This window comes from Pseudopodoces humilis, chromosome 1, assembly GCF_049639895.1.
Source record: "Pseudopodoces humilis isolate 2021_Gansu_Grassland_sample_001 chromosome 1, ASM4963989v1, whole genome shotgun sequence".
NCBI classification, from domain to species: Eukaryota; Metazoa; Chordata; class Aves; order Passeriformes; family Paridae; genus Pseudopodoces; species Pseudopodoces humilis.
In genome coordinates, this window is record NC_142200.1 from 49,708,479 (window position 1) to 49,725,756 (window position 17,278).

The 17,278-nt window shown below is 35.6% G+C and overlaps 1 protein-coding gene across 2 annotated transcripts in view; it reads right to left on the minus strand.

Annotated features, from left to right (window-relative positions):
- LAMA1 (laminin subunit alpha 1) overlaps positions 1-17,278 on the minus strand; it is a 99,258-nt gene that overhangs the window by 21,203 nt on the left and 60,777 nt on the right. The window contains exons 27-42 of one of the 2 annotated variants that reach the window (XM_005517250.3): positions 17,145-17,272; positions 16,003-16,123; positions 15,707-15,844; positions 13,873-13,994; positions 12,840-12,926; positions 12,402-12,595; positions 10,974-11,116; positions 8,039-8,137; positions 6,967-7,078; positions 6,637-6,799; positions 4,081-4,291; positions 3,732-3,848; positions 3,473-3,636; positions 2,716-2,854; positions 1,430-1,523; positions 154-270 (exon numbers count right to left, since the gene is read on the minus strand). In XM_005517250.3, coding sequence (XP_005517307.2) covers positions 154-270; positions 1,430-1,523; positions 2,716-2,854; positions 3,473-3,636; positions 3,732-3,848; positions 4,081-4,291; positions 6,637-6,799; positions 6,967-7,078; positions 8,039-8,137; positions 10,974-11,116; positions 12,402-12,595; positions 12,840-12,926; positions 13,873-13,994; positions 15,707-15,844; positions 16,003-16,123; positions 17,145-17,272 — 2,149 coding nt within the window. The remainder of the gene's footprint in view (positions 1-153; positions 271-1,429; positions 1,524-2,715; positions 2,855-3,472; positions 3,637-3,731; positions 3,849-4,080; positions 4,292-6,636; positions 6,800-6,966; positions 7,079-8,038; positions 8,138-10,973; positions 11,117-12,401; positions 12,596-12,839; positions 12,927-13,872; positions 13,995-15,706; positions 15,845-16,002; positions 16,124-17,144; positions 17,273-17,278) is intronic. The other variant, XM_088061670.1, reaches the window with a different exon arrangement.

Genomic DNA, 17,278 nt, shown 5'->3' on the forward strand with positions numbered 1-17,278 from the left:
TACTGAAAAGAATGTAAAATATTTAGGAGGCTAAATGAAGTCTCCAATATAGTTTATTGCTAGGTCTCTGCAATCAGATAATGAACAGGGTTTTATTACAATTGTACTAGAGAGTTCTGTAATAAGGAGAATGTCAATATAAATTTCACTTACTGTTAGGCAATGCTCTGAGTGTCAACAGAGAATCATTAAGTTGGGTGCCAATTTTAATAGTACTTTCCTGAATCTTTTCTACCTTTTTGTTAAACCCATTCAATCCAAATAAAAGTCCTGTTGAATGAAATAACATATGCATAAACAAATACCATACAACCCACACAAAACCAAAGTATTCATTTATCTCATCAATAGAGCTCTTTTTTCCCAACAGAAAGAGCATTTTACAAACAGGAATGCAAAATGAATGCCGTATAAATAGATAAGATCCTGTGGGCACTGTTCTGTTCAAAGCTACCCTTTTTTGCCAATTCCATGAGACTGAATGGCTAGAAACATAGTGAGGAAAAGGCCATAAATTAAAATTATTCCGTGACTGTGAACTCTAATGATTTTTACAGTGTTCTTCACATTTTATGTTATCTAACAGGAGCCAAAAAAAGAGGCCTTTTTCTATATATTTGTGATCTGTTTGCAGAATCCTCTCATTAGAAATTAAAATATGTAGAATAGAAGGAACAAAAAAAAGTAATTCTGTCCATCTGAATTACATAAAATTTATACATTTTTGTAAACCATGGGTATTGCAAGACAACACCATTTTACAGTTACATTTTATCTCTGTGAAACATTCCCTTTCTGTCCAATTTTGTCAAAAAATTTAACTTAAGAGTTTGCTTTGGCTCCTACACAAAGCCTTTGCTCAAGATGCTTTTGAATTTTCATGGTGTAGACTTCAAAGCCTTGCTGGTATCTTTGGAGTAATAAAAACCCAAAGCATTTTTGAATTTATGGTGACAAAGAACTTCAGCTTTTTCTTGTATTTCAGCTGTCCATCAGAAACAAGTAAAAAGGATTAGGATTTAAGTGTGCCATCTTACATACCTGTGCCATCCATGATTTATTAAATAAAAAAAAATTAATGGAATTTTCAAGAATTATGCTTTTTCTTTGTCTAGTAACACAATCTCTAATGATTTAATTCATAAAGTTTAGGAAAACAGCCATTGCAAGCACTGCTTATGGGTAAATTGGGTACAGTAAGGCCAAATTTCTAAATGCTTATGGAGAAAAATTTTATACCTACCCAAAAAATTAAAATAATGAGAATCCATAAAACAATCTTAATTGCATGAAAATGTGTACATAGTCATATATATACATTTGCCTTAGATTATACTCATTAAAAAAAATAAACTATACAAAAAAGCAGCACAAAACAGCAAATAGAGAAAAGAAATAGAGGCAGAAATGTGAATTCTATAGAACTGACCATCACTTTTTTTCTTCAGATTTTTAGCTTCATTCTGAAATTTGGAGCTAAGCAGTAGAGTTTCTTTTCCCAGAAGACTGAAAGACTCATCTGGCTAAAAGACACAGACATCAAGTTACCATATATGAAAAACAGAAATTGAAATATTTAAGTATCTGCAGACATCTCCATAAAGTTATTGAACATTCTTGTTATTGATGAGATATTCTATTCATTACCTTATTGAGAAGCCATTAAAAATAATACACGTTGTTATCCTTTATTCAATAATGTGACATTGAACGTCTTTGCGATTCAATAATAAAAAAAAGACATCTATGAAACAAAACTTACAAAATTTTAGTTTCAACACTGCTAGTGATTCACTGTTGTCTTTTGGAAATTCTAATTCCAGGCCTAATTCAAAATTTTCAGCACTGAGTAATTTAAAGTCAGATATTTCAAAATCACAGACCTAGAAGCATTATTTTACCTTTCTTCAACTGAAAAAACCTGGAAAAACACCTTGAAGGATTCATGTCGTAGAAAGCTTTAATAAGACAGAGTGCCATATAATAACCTACAAGCTCACAAAACATTATCAACTACTTTGGTCAATATCATGCAAATGCATTATCACACATTTGCTTCTGCAGGTATAATGTGAGTGACACAGAGATGTGAGGTTGGAAATAAAATTAGAGGAAACTGTTAAGATCAGATTGGGAACTGGTCTGATCTTTCTAATCTACTGTTTCAGTAACAATCTGATAATCTTTGAAGGCAGAGGGACAGTAGATGAGACACAAACATGCATTTGTCATGAAATGTCCTCTACTAAGCAAAGTAGCTATGGTTGGGAATACCTAGATAGAAATGGAGGAGGGATAGGTCAAATAAGGAGATCGTTGAATAATTCCAAAGGTGGAAGGGACCTAGAGGTCTAGGAATTTAAGTTCTATGGGAATACATGTCAGATGCCTGATATAAACCCCTCATAGAATCAAGTCCAGTCCAGCTAAACATGCATTGGACATTAAAAAGTAAACAAAACAAAGGGAAAATGGTACTGTGGCAGAGTGAAAAGCAAGGTAAACAGAACTTGAGATGCAGTGCCATTGCAGCATTGGAGTAGGAAACAGTAGGATTCAGGAAACAGTACATACTAGCTGTAGGACACGCTGCCATCAAGGACATGCCTCCATCAAGAGAACTCAAGTTTTCAGCAAGCGCAGAAAAAATTAGAACAAATATTCCTAAATGAGAGAGGGGAAGACCTAAATTAAAATTCTAATTTTGATACTTACTAAATCCAAGGGGCCACTCACAACTCTAGATGCATCATCTGCCAAACTCTCTGTTCTTTCAATCACACTCTTAACGCTGGAGTGAGTGTAGATAGCAGCCGTTGCATTCAGAGTCACATTTCTTACTCTGGAAAGGTCACTAAATAGACAATTAACAAGCAATTCTGATTTCAATCAAGCACTGAGTTCCATGTCTTCAATTGCAACACACACATCTTTCCAGAATGCACGATGCACTCTGAAAAAAACGAGCATAACTTCCCCAATGTTGCATAAGGGGCTTTCAATTCATTATTTTGAACTGAAAGAACCAGTTAAAAGGTTTTCAATTATGAGTTTTTTTCTATTTTGTTAGTTGTTGTTCTGTTTTGTCCAATTATATATCTTTTTTTTCTTTCCTCCCATTTTGTTCCTTTTTATGTTAATTTTTTCAATTTATAAAGACCCTTAGAACAAACAAATCGTATCACCTAAACAGAACAGAAACAAGCCTCTATCTGCAACTCAAAAACTAAGTACAGACAGAAGATCTAGGAGGAGATTATAAGTATCTGAAATCTAATCTATATTAAATTTTGCTTTATTGAATTTATCTGGCTGTGGTGAAGTCAAGAATTGCCTAACATTACTCCAAGCAAAATTTTCTGTTTTCTAAACACGGGCAGGGAATTTGTTTAGTGAGTTAGGCCTCAACCTATTTATGTTAAACCTGACACTAATGTAAATCTCATAATTTCATAATTCTTAAGTTTATCACCTCTCTAGTGCATCTGCAAGTCTTTGGAACTGGGTGGCACGTTCCTCAGCTCTGTACACCAAGTCAAGCACTCCTCTCACAGACATCTGCATCACCAGCTCATCCACGTGATGCCGCAGTTTGGTGCTCCACAGGACCAACCCGTCCTGCTGGACTTCCACGTTCTGCAAAAAAAAAGTTTCCCTTTTTTTATTTTTTGTTTCAATAGCAATATGAACTTGAGAGTCTCTTTAGAGGATGTTAAAACTTGAGGACTTACAAATGTAGAGTTCTTTACATCTTGGGCAAGAGCAGCAGCATCATTCAGCAGGACCTTTCCCTCTTTAATGAGCATGGTTGAGACTTCTTCACCTTCCTTTAATTTTAGCTTTTTGTCCTATAGCATAAATTAAGTGTTTTATAGTGGGCTGATAAGCCAGCTATACTGATAAGTTCACATAACACATAATATTGTGGTTTTCAAACAGGAGTCTCATTTCCTTTAAATTTTTAAGGTATCATATATATTAAAATATTTAAGTATGTTTAAAAATGTAAAATATCAGCTTTTAAACACAATCCCATATTTTGATATTTCTTATGCAGCAACACTGACTGTCCAGTCTTACATTTAACTCTGCCAGGTTGCTGGAGATGAGAGGAAACAAGCGATGGGTCTCATGGATGTTAGCGAGAGCCTCGTTCACCAGGTCCTGAGCATCCTGCAGTCTGCTGCTCTGCTTTGACAAGAATTGGCTTGCATCCATTTGTAGTTCAGCAAGTTCCTGCTGGGGTTTGAGATACTCTTTCTGAACCTGGGTCAACAATTTTTCTGCAGCTCTGAAAAAGGAATCAGAAATTAAAGAAACAGCAAAGGAGAAACTTAGACATGGATTTCTTAAGGAGAAAATGGTGTCATGTGCAATTAATTTATATACATCTTCCTCCTAAAGTCTGCCATTCTTTCCTAGAATAGCATACACACACTGCAGTTTAGTTATTTATCTTACCACACAAAATGATGACTGCCTGGGGAGAGGACAGTAATACAGTTCATAAACTTTGCATATAATGACTAGAGGGGAAATGGGTGAGTATGAATCACATTTTTTGGACTTAATTTGGGACATACCCCCCATCCCCCCACATCAAAATTTCTGTGAAACTTTCCTCTGGGAGTACTCTATATCCTAATTGTAGTGATTCATATTTTGAATCTGGGATCAAAACATCATTTACAAGGATTGGTACTGGAAAGAAACAAGTAACCAGAACTGAAAGACATATGCCCAAGAGTCTTGAAAAGTTTAAATATCAAATAAAAAGAAATAGTCTCTTTAAAATGAACGTTGAAATGAACAATCTCTGCACTTTTATTTTTTTATCAGCAACAGAGATTATCTAGAAAATATTAAATTTTCCCAAATCTGTCAGTTGTTAATTACTTTAGCTGTTCTATTTTGGAATATTTGCATCTCCATTTGAACACTTTCCAGAACTGAAGGAACAGAAATGAAAATCATCCTGAAAGTCTATTCCTTTGTTTCTCTTCATTTCAGCACATATGCTGAACATTGCAACTCCTGAAATGGTATTTTTACATAAATGTTTGTCCTTGTTAATCTGAGTGCATATCACATAGATCTTTAGCCAAAGCGAAAGAAACCTAGTATATTTCAGTTATATACAGGAAATGCATTCTGTCTTTCGTACTGAACAGCAGATGTGCATTTGCATGTATTTCCTAAAACTAAAATTTCAATCAGTCCTTTCAATCAGAAGCCATAGCCTTAAAGAAGTTACGAAATCTAAAGTATTTTACAAGTCAATAATGGCTTCTGTTTCAGCACGGAGTAAGAAGGTTATATTCCACATTGTCTGGGGACTTCGCCTTTCATGGTCAATGTGTGGAGACCTCAGTTACAAATGTTGCCTAAAGTATATTATCACAGCCTCAGTCCACTGTGAGTCATGTGGCAACATCTACTCTCTAAAATACAGACTAGCAAGCTGCTTATTTGTATAATTTTTGAATTTACAGCTGTACTGCTTAAGAAATTCTGCAAAGCAAACAACCTTAAAGAACTTATTAACTCTCTTCTTTGATCTGTAAAGGACCCTTAAGAGAGAGCTTTCAGAAATTTCAACAGACTATAATTGAGAAAGTTAATTTGCAAACACCTCCTATAAAGGTTCAAAAGCTGTTGATGTTGAAAGTCAGAACAGTCTTTTGCTATGGAACAACACATTTGGAGATATATTCAAAGTTACTAATAAGAATAAATGGTACATTTCTGGTACATTTTCATATATGTTTCTATACAGTTCTATATTCAGCAGAAGAACCTGCTGAACAAAATGAGACATGCAACCAACACACTCTATCCTGCTTAATCCAAAGCAGGATTCTTTTAATTTTAATATTCTTAATTATTATTTTAATATTCTTTTAATAAAGAAAACAGCCACATGTTCAGAAATATTCTACTCTGATCTAAATCCTTGTCCCTTGAAGCCCATGTTAACATTCCTACAGGTTTTGGTGTGCTATGGCATTAGTTAGTATTTCTGAAAGTGGAACAAAAAATTTTGGTGATTTTTTTACCTTGCCAAGTCTGTCAGTAGGCACTAATAATGACTATGAAAGCCATTTCAAAATAGCCTTCAAATAGGGACAAATCAAGACAACAGAATACAATCCAAAGCAATGACTCAGAATGCTTTAAAAAATGCCTTGGTGTTATTTGCAGATCTTTGTGCTACACATTCCAGTGACAATCAACTGTCATGTCCTTCAGCAGGCCTGACATGTCCTGGGCTGGCAACTGACTGACAGTTTTCAGCCAAAGTCAACACAGAGATGTGCATTAGGGTCAGAACTGAAAGAATCTGAAATCACTGAGTCTTTTGACTTATTGCAAAGGAAATTTGTATCACATCCTAGTTAACAGGCTTTACTATTGATTTTACAGACTTTTAAAAGACTTTATTATTTTGTGTCACGTGGGATGACAAATTATCACCAAATCATGTAACTCCAAAACAAACTTCCCATAGCTCCACTGGGGATAACTATCACACTGCCAGTTATTCTGGCAAAATGTTTCTACAGATATCTCTTCAAAAAAGCAGTGTTGCGTGGCAGAGACATGTGTGAAATAAAGTTTTTGGGAGAACAGGCTTACTTTAGGACTGTGGTAGCATTATGGTGCTGTTGGACAAAATCCTTCTTGCGCAATGCATCCAAAAGGGCAGAAATATCATCCTGCAGGCTCTGAGATGTAGCGTTTGACAGTGGCAGATCCAGGCCCAGTGTTTCATTCAGTGACAAAGCAACTTCAGCAAGTACTGAGGAGGAGAGCAAACAATTTAGTCGTACCATTAAAAAAACCCACATATTTGAATCCCCCGTGCAAACTGTAGCATTTTCCACGTTAATAGGAATTTAACAGTTGCAAAGGACATACTCTTACTGAATTTTGTAAAGAAATGGAAATATCTTAAAAACAGGATACCTTTGATGGTTGTATGTACTGTGTCAATAAAACCAGTCAGTTCTTGACTTTTATTCCTGGTTTTCTGAGTCATTGTGTCAAGTTGCTGAGCTCTTTTCGAAAATCTAGTTGTCTAGAATAAAAGCAGAGATGATATTTGACAGTTCTCCTAAAACACTATTTAATTCCTGACACTTACCTATGGTTTTTATGTTTATTTTCTTAATACTGAGAATATTTTAGTTTAAGGAAACAATGCTTTTTGATAAGGTAGATTGAACTGGCTTACAAATCTCTGATGTTTCCACGCTTGCAGATGTCTTAATTGTGTTTAAAGGTCCAGACTCTCAGATCAGAGATATAAATTATTTCCATAATCAGCAAGCTCATAATTAGCAAATCTATTTCTTCTTCTTAAGTAAATATTATAATTTTTTTAGGTAGAACTAATGTTTGTTAAGAAAATCACTGTTTTGGACACGTCAATATAAAAGCAATACAATAACAACAATCAGTGGAAGTACCTAGTTAGACTCTCTAAACATAGTAAAATTCTAAGAACATATAGTCAGCAAATGAGATCTAATAGCTGAAGTACTATGATCTATTTCCTACCTACAATTATTCTTCTGTTAAGACTGGATAAAGAATACAAATGTTGTCTACTTTTCCTGTGAGACTTCAACAGCTTTATTTCTCCTGAGATCATTTTAAAAACAATCCTACACGTATCAAGGACTCTTTGGTGAACATTCAGCTATGACATAACATTTAATAAGCTCCACATATTAAACGCAATGAGAAGAAAGTAACTGCAATTTTAAGACATTATATGATCACAGTACAAAAAAACTTAACTTTAAGAGAAACCATGTAAATCTCCTGAACAATAGCATAAACCACTATAGCTTGCAGAAGATTTCCACAAAGCACTTATCTTCCCTTTTCAGAAATACAGCATGAACTAAATTCTTTCACTGGACTCTATAGATTTTAAATAGTTTCTGAACAAGTCTCTGCCATTAAGCTATTATGCTATGAAATCTCAAATGATTTCTCCAGATAGGCTAAAAATAAAGAAGCCAACACCCACCTCTTCATGCAAGTGATCAATTCCTCCTGATAAATTCAGAAGATTTTCTTTTGCTGTATCTAATGAGTAAGCTGGATCTTCTCTAGGAACTATAGACCTCTATAACAAATAAGAAGTAACAGCTCACTGTAATTTGAAGACTTTGTTGTGGGTCCAGAAAAGCTGGGAAGAAAGTGACTATGCACACTATTTAGATTATTTATGTGATTGAAAGGGCTGATTTTCAAAGTAAACAAGATGGCATAAAGTAATTACACACATACAATTCACGCAACACAGTGTACCATTCCTTTAAATAAGCAAGAATCCAGACATGTTGTATTTTTAACTGAGTAAAAAGTAGGGAAAAAGCAGTTCTGCATTCCTGATTCTCAATTTCACCATGGTCTGAGTTGCCCAATTAAATTACTTTGAGGAGTTCCAAGGCCCTTCAAATTAAATATTTCATCCAGTCCCATAGCTTTCAGCAGATGGTCCTGTCAGAACAGCTGTACTAGGGTGTATCTCTGAGGATGACCCTGGGGATCCGCAGTCCTGTGGGTTCCTTCATCCATGAGAAAGAATAATAATCTGTATTTGCCTTCAAGGTCACCTCAAACCTGCTCCATATGGCAATAAATTGGTCATTGTACCCAAGTCTATAATATTTGATACAGTCAAGGCCTGCAACAGAATACCACTTCTCTGAAGATGCAAGGAAACTTAGGGTATCTCTTACAGAGAGAGCAAGTCTAGGAAAGGTTATTTTTAAATGCCAGATGTTTCAGAGCCAATCATCGTAAACACCATAAGATACAGATATAGTTATATAGATACATATACACACATATGCCAAATCCAGATTTTTAAAAAAGTATACAAGGGTGTACAACAGCCTTGCGTCAAATGGAAGTTTCAAAACCATTTCCTCAGCAGGAAAAACAAGTGAAAGAAAGCTAAAGCTCTTGAGCCTTAGGGCCCAGCAGGTTTCTTTAAAAGCCTAGTTCAAAGAAGCAGGACAGGACAGCAACCAAGTTTAGGTGTATCAGGAGGAGTAAAGCAGGAGGCTTTAACTAGAAAAACAGAACTATTGAAGTCTTTCAATGGACCAGAGGTGCAGAAGCAATGAGGAGTGGACGATCTGATTTAATAACGCTGTCATTACCAAAGGACCCACAGAAAGGTACAGAGAAGAGGAAATACTAGAGTTCCTGAGCTCCCAGCGTAAGGCAGACAAAACACAGTGATAACCTTGGGGATTTTTTGGCCTCCAGCCACAGTTTCTTTGTTACAAGGCAAAAGGCAAGGTAATCTTTAAATATCCAGAAAAAGGGGAATACCTGCTTCCAGAGAAAAATAAGACTATCAACTTACCCCCCACAATTAAGTTGTTTAAAAAACACCATGGCCTGGCACAAACTAAATTACATGAGTCACAAAAATTTTTATATCACTTTAAGCACCCCACTTCCAAGAAAGTGACGTCTGGCTTTGATTTAATTTTAATATTGAAAAAATGTATATACTAAAACTTAAAAAGTAGGAAGTAAGTAGAAGCTTACTTAAGTAGTTATGGTGAACTTACTATAAACTTGCTGTAGTAAAGAAAGTTAAACTTACTTAAGAAGTAAGTAGAAACTTAAACTACCCCTATTTATACTTAATATTTGAATTTTCTTTGCAATAAAGTGCTCAATAAAAACTACATATAAATAACATTTCCAAGTATAAGGTTATGGTGCTCCTATACAAACACAAACTAATTATAGAAAGCAAGTAAATTGTATTCAAGGATACAATAGTTCAGTACACTTATGCCTTAGGACATAAAGGAAGAGAAGCATAACTGAAGCTTTCAAACTAAAAGGTTAGCAACTAAAATTAAAGGATAAGAGTACCTCTGCTGAAGCATAAACATGTAATTTAATGAAGTTTGCCTTCAATTATTGTAATTGTTAACATTTTGAAATACACTGATTGGAATTCATTCTGCCTTATATCTTAAACAGGAAAAAATATAAGTCAAAATTTTAATTTGCTGAATCTGGCAGCACAAAAAGATTCACATTATTTTGATTTTCTCGTGTTATGGTGAAATACAAAGAAGATAGCTTTGTTTCTGACTCAGAGCTTGCCTGCTCGACTATTGCTGAGAAGATCTTATCAATAAATGTGCTTATTTTTAGTAGTCATGAAGCAGAAAGGATCCTGTTTATCTCTGTTTTTGTGCAGAGGCCACATGAACCTATTCCTCAGCAACAATAAATGACCTTCTAGAATCACAAAAGGTGGTAATCCATGCTTTGTTTAAGGGGAGGAGGAGCTGAAGAAAAGTTTGCCCCAAGCAGTCTGAAAGTGCCCAACACTGAAACAGTCCCCCTGACTTTAGTGTCAGGATGATGGAGGATGGAGTAAAGCACTTGGACTGCCACATAGCAAAAAAGAAAGCAAACTGCTGCACCCCAGGCACCCTTGCTAATGGAAAAGCAGCCTACCACTCCAGGGAAGGATGCAGGGAACTCTAGGGAAACAGCCTCTAGATCTATGCCTTGGCAGCTCCTTAGCAAAGGGACTAAAAAGAGAGAAGACCTGGCCTGCTGTTTCTATTTCACCGCTGAAAGTTAATCCCCTTGCTGGCCAGACTCAAGAATTAACATGATCTAGGTGAAGCACATACATACAGCATGTTCAGAAATCTGATTGCTGATTGAAAAATATATTAAACCATTTACTTAAACTCCTGTGCAACAAATGAAAAGAAACTAATACAGGCAGCCAAGTAACTTAAGGTATATTTCCACAGCAAACAAAATGGTCGTAATCTTGTGTCCCTTACACATATTCAAGCCATGAACTTCAGGAGGCCTTCTGTCAAATTACTAGCACCTGTGGGTGGCTGCAAGTTTTGCTTTAAAAGGGTGACTGAATATTTCTGCTGTCCATGTGTTCATTTTACCTTCAGATGTTGTGTTGCATTCTCCAGCTCTGACAATATCCCATAGGGCACAGGGTCAATACCAGTGAGGTTGACTGAAAGCACGGCCTCGTTGAGATTATCCAAACTGTTTAGCAAAACTCCTGTGCAGTTGTCATCACAAGCTAAATAGTCAATTTTAAGGAAGAAGTGTTAGTATTAAAATGAAGACAAAAAATACTCCACTTTTGATTTAGTAGGTATGTGCCTTCATAAGTTCAGTTAAGGGTGACAAAGTACAGTAACTCCAAATATACAGATTTGTAGACTTATGTTTCCCTACTTGCTCAAGAGTAAACTTATTCCAAACACATTCTCCTTAGGTTAGCACACATTAGAGCCCTATTGGTCCTGCCAATTATTGACCAGCTTGCTCTATTATAAGCTTATTGAGCCCATCTAGCTATTTTGCAATAAATCCATGTTGAAGCCACTCTGTCAAATAGGTTGGGCGGACAGGAGATTCAAGCCTACAGTCCTGTAATTGCATTATTAATTCCATTTATTTCTCAGTTATTTCCCAAAATAAAACCAGAATTCTAAATCCCAATTCATTATAGAAGCAGATTGCTGTACTAGATTGTGTCTTTCTGCTACTTACACTCTCATCAAGAATTACAAGAGTAATTATTGGGGGAGTATGACTTATTATTGGTGGAGAATGCCTATAAACCTGGGATAATTCCAAAGGTATTATAACAGCAGCCTCACATCCAAAGGGTCAATGACATAGGAATTCAAGATTTTTGCAATAAATAAGATATTATATATTATCATAATATAATATAATATAATATAATATAATATAATATAATATAATATAATATAATATAATATAATATAATATAATATAAATTTTATGTATAATCTATACATTATTATAATTATATAATAAGTATAAATTTATAAAATATTAAATACAAAATATAATTAAATACATAATATAATACATAATTATATATTATACATAGTATATTAATACAATATAATATAGTATATAAAATATAAAAAATATAATATTATGATATTAATAGAATTAATGATATAGTATATATTATTATAATATATTATGTATTGTATATTATATATAATAAATTATATATTATAAGAGATTTTTATATATATGAGTCTTAATAGTATCTTTCCTTAAACTGCTTGGCTGATGTTATGATCTCTACTGTAGTTTCCTCGGTGCTCACAGAATGGTTGAGGTTGGACAAGACCTCCAGAGAATACCTTCTCCAAACCTCTCTGTTTTACAGAAATATTAAGTTGTTAGGGTTTCTTTCCTTCACAGAAAGATCAGGTCCTGACATCATAAACCCATCCAAGGAATAACCAGGTGCACATAAATATCACTGGAGTGGACCACAGCCCGCGGGGAAGGTAAACAATTTAAAAACCACCTACACACACAGTCGTCTTCCACCAGAAGATGCCTGGGCTCACACTCCTCACAGAGCTGTCCCGTTACCCCCGGCTTACAGAGGCACTGCCCGGTGGCACCATGGCAGTTCCCGTGAACAGAACCGCCCGGACTGCACCGGCACACCTGGCAGCTGCCACCAGGGAGCTGAGGGTCACCGTAATAGCCAGGGGAGCACCTGCAGGGAGGAATGGCACACTGAGCACCACGGGATACTCATCATGACATCAGATGTTACATTTACTGATCGCCTGGGTTTTTCATTAATAGGTCAGCAGTAACTATCAAATCACTCCAAGTCCTCGAGCACTCATTTATACACTTATTTATGGAGACTGAATAATCTGAGTACGCATACAGCTCATATTAACCAAACTGTCCTTGGGAGCTGGGAATAAATGGGAACATCATGTGTAACTCACCTTTCACAGTATTGTCCTTCATATCCTGGGAGACAAGCATCACAGTGGTAATCCTGAACACCTTTCAGGACACAAGTGGGACTAAAACTGGAGGAAGGATAAACAAATACCTGCTATCATAGAAATAAAAGACCATACAAAGAAGGATAACACCTTCAGCCACAGGTTAAGTATTGTAAGCAACAGCATCTTCTCATTTAATCTGATTGCTCTGGAATTTGTACTTTAAATTAGTTAAGTTTGCTTTCCCAATGTGGCTCAATTACTGCATAACATGCCAGAGCACATTATGGCCTTCTTTTTAAAAGACAATCTAAAATGGATGCTGTATGATATATATGTCTATATATGGGTAGATATGGATATATATGTATGATAGATAATATGGCTATCGTATGTATTTAACTGAGACTGGCATGAGGACACCAGAATTGCTAGACTCTCATTGACTCAATTATACAAAAGCAAACAACAAACATGCTTTTTAAGCTTCTGGAATAACCCAGTCTATGCAGCATTTTGTTTTTCAAAACACAGAGTTAACTGTTCCTCTACCAAATGTGCAGATGTATAAATCTCAGACAAAAGAGTATTTGTTCTTCCCCTTGGATTGATCTCATGAAAAGTTCCTGCACTGAGTGGGGATGGCCTGAATCATTGTAAGTATGAAATTACTGTTCTCTGAATGAAGAAAGAGACTCACATTTGATACTAAACAATGTCACAGGAACTTAGTCAATTATCTATAAAACAGTCTGTGTATCTGTTCAAGTCTTAGAGAAAAAAATGACTCATCTATCACCTAATCTTTTTATTTTAAAATTTCATAGAGTTACCAGTACAGCTTAGAATGGAACCTCCATTTATTAAATAAAAATATGCAGCATTCAAATGTCTAAAAATTAAGGACACATAACAACAACCAGCCCCTACTGTCTTAGTGTAAGAGAAACAAAAAGAGTAGGAGGTTAGACATACAACCCAAGAAATGGGAACAGTAAGATGCACCCTGGATTTAGTGAGTTTTTGTTACCTGACAGGGTTGGCTCTGGGACAGGCACAAAGAGAGCAGTCATTGGCAGACCCAGTTACTTTCCCATAGTAGCCTGGGGCACAAGCACTGCAGTGATCACCAACTGTGTTATCTCTGCAGTTCTGAGACACAAAATTCACATGGTTTAAAACAACAGGAGTAACTTCATCCACTTTATCAATACACTTGTACAGTTTCCAACAATGATTTCTACATGTCACTACTCACTTGTCAGCATTCTCTGAGTGAAAAAACCTTTTATGCAGACAAAATGCTAGCATATTTTCTCTTATGTGAATGCCCCTTCAGGCAGGCTGACCTAATTTCTTTTCTGAATTTCCATATAAAAAATATTTCTATGTATTTTTGATAACATTAATCACTTCAGATTCAGGTCCGGACATCACAGTACAAAACAAAAAATCCTAAAAAAAACCCAAAACAAACAAAAAACCCAAACAAAAGAAAAAAATAGAAAGAAGAAAAATTAAACAGAATATCTGGCTTTTCTGTTTCAGTATTTCAGCAAATGCTGAGGGCTATCCACAGTTAGGATTCAGACACTGTATTTAATTTGTCAAGAGTACTGATCAATAACCAGTGCTATTAATATTAAAACACTATATTGGTATTATAAACAGAATTTAATTGACTAGTCCCCCAGGTCAAAATACTTTTACAATACAAAAATACTTTTCTGCTTTCCCCCCCTTTTCTTCCTTTAAACTATCTTTTTTCTTACTCTGTATTTCAAATACCTGCAAGTGTGTATTTTAGGTTGGTTGATGAGGTGAACAGTAGCAATGCAACCTCCTATTTTATGGGAGCAGAAGTCAGGTGAAAACCAGCTCCCTTGCCTACACCACTCAGCTGTAAATGTCTGAGTAGTAATCTCAAGACCCAGGTGACTTGCTAACACTCAAAAAGAAACTAAGAGGAATAATGATGAATATTTCCCTCTGTGAAAGGCCTATGTATTTTAGCCTTGTAAAATTGAGAACCTTACTTCTTAGTCGTGAGATACATACTTTTATACAAACCTGAAAGCAAAAGAATGGCTTAGAAAAGCCTGAAGGACTAAAGAAACTCCCTTAAAAACTAGCTTCAAGAATGAATTCAGCAGAGGTTGACTTTGAACTAACCCACTCACCACTGGAAAAACAAAGCAATAGGGGTAAAAACCTAGGAAAAATACTGATCAATGCAAGGAATAGACTTAATATGCCTTATTTGGTTAGCTGAGAATTTGCTGTCCACAACCTGTCAGACCACAAGAGAGAAGAAATGTGTTAGCCATATGTGACTCCTCTTTGCAACCTTTGGGACAAAATGAGAAAGGTGAACAAATCAACTTAGCTACATCATATCCCTACAATACTGTAGTCTCTGGGGATTAAGAAAAAGCCTCATTTAAAGCTGCCCAGAGGATTCTCTTCCTAATAATTTACCTCTGATTTAAGTCTGTGGTGCAATATGGCTCACTGCATCCTTTATTTCTTTTTTTGTGTGCCTAAGCAGACCTTGTCCAGACACCCAAAAAGTCTCACAGAAAAACAGAAAAACTCAGCCACTATACAAGTAATGTCAAAAGTAAAATTAAAACTAAAATAATTAATAATTTTGAGTATTTTAATGCCCCAAAACTGCTAATTTACTGAATGGACCTTAAGGGAAACTATTCAGATAACTTTCAGAGTTGTGGGGGGGGAAAAAAAAATAATCACATTTTGTCCAAGAAATACAGCCAAATACTTCTCCTAAAAGCTCCTTGGATAGGTTACTGCCACTGTATGCTCAGGTGAAATCAATAGAAGAATGTATAAGATGTACATACCAAGCACTTTCCAGTGTCAGGATCACAGGTTTCACTGTGGTTGTTGCACTGACATGGCACACAAGGCGCTATCAGAGCGTGAGGCTCTCTTACACTGAGTTCTGTATGCTTTCCTCTGTAGTATCCTGGAGCACAGCTCTAGTTGCAAGGGGAGTAAAATAAAATTTTTAAAAAATTATCACAGCTATCAACAGCTACAAGCAATTTTAAAAGCCATTTAAGTTTTTTTTTTTTTTTTGCTTGTTATTTTACTTTCACACTACTTGACATGGCAAAAGGATTCAAGGACTCAGTACCTGGCAGGACAATCCAGTGTAACCAGCAGGGCACCTACATTGCTCTACAAGATGAGCTAGAGGTCTGCCTAGATGCATTTCTTCAAACTTGACTGCAATTTCCATTGAGATATTTGCAATTCTACAAGATATATGCAGAAGAGAGCGTAAACATCTAAAGAAGTACAAACACCAAAAACATCTTCATGCTCCAAGGTCAGGGCTACAATAAGTAATCTTCCATAATTTCCCATGTAAATATCTCAAAAAACTGAAGATTTTTTTTTACTTATTTATGGATTAAGAATCTACAGCTAAACACATCAGAAATTATTAAAAGTAATAAAGGTTGGTCCCACTCAGTCTGGAAAATTTCCCAAACCCACCATGCAAGAGTATGTAATACTTCCTCAGAAATATTAGGCAATTACCTTTGTCTCCTACCACAATTTTGGACAGAGCTAACAAAAAGATAATTGAGGGCATGTGAATCAAAAATAACACAAAATCTGGAAGTGGAATCAGACCTCTTCAGAGCTGTGAAGACGTAGAGACATTGGGTTTTCATTGGATGCATCTTTGCTGGTCTTGCTAGTTTCCAGACTGACAGATGAAATGATGATATCCCATCTCTTCCCTCTCATTAGTAACTTAGTTCTGGACAAAACGGTAATAAAATTCTACTGTTCTGAGGTGGGACTATCTTATTACCACTGCCCAGCTTGTTTCAAGCTACAGGACACACCTAGATTGATACAAACCCAAGAACTCAGGGGACCATATGCTTCAACTGAAAAAAGAAACAAAAAATTCGATATCCATACAAATATTTTATGGGAAAGAAATATTTTAGAAAATATAAAATATTTAACTGTATCATCAGTCCTGCAGAACAGTGCATCAGCTTGTGCTTCTTTCTGTGTTTTGCTATCAAAGTAAGCAGCAGAGTAATTTAGTGTTTCACAAAAAAGAATTCAAGAGGGACTCTGCTGCGATTAAAAGTGATAAATGTTTTCTTGTCAGAGGAAGAACAAAAGTCATAAATAGGAAATTGCAAATTTCACTGAGGTAAGTCTTTACTGTATAGCTCAGTTGGGGCTATTTTTAAGTTAAGTTACAGTAAATGCAATACAATAAATAAATGCAATCAGAGGTTGCTTTACCTGCTTTGCTGTAATCCTTGGCCATAAGCTGCCTTGATAAGGATGTATTCAACATTGCTGAGCACAGACATGAAATCAGAACGTAAGACAGGCTCATCAGACACAGAGTTAAAATACTTCCAAGAATCCTAGGG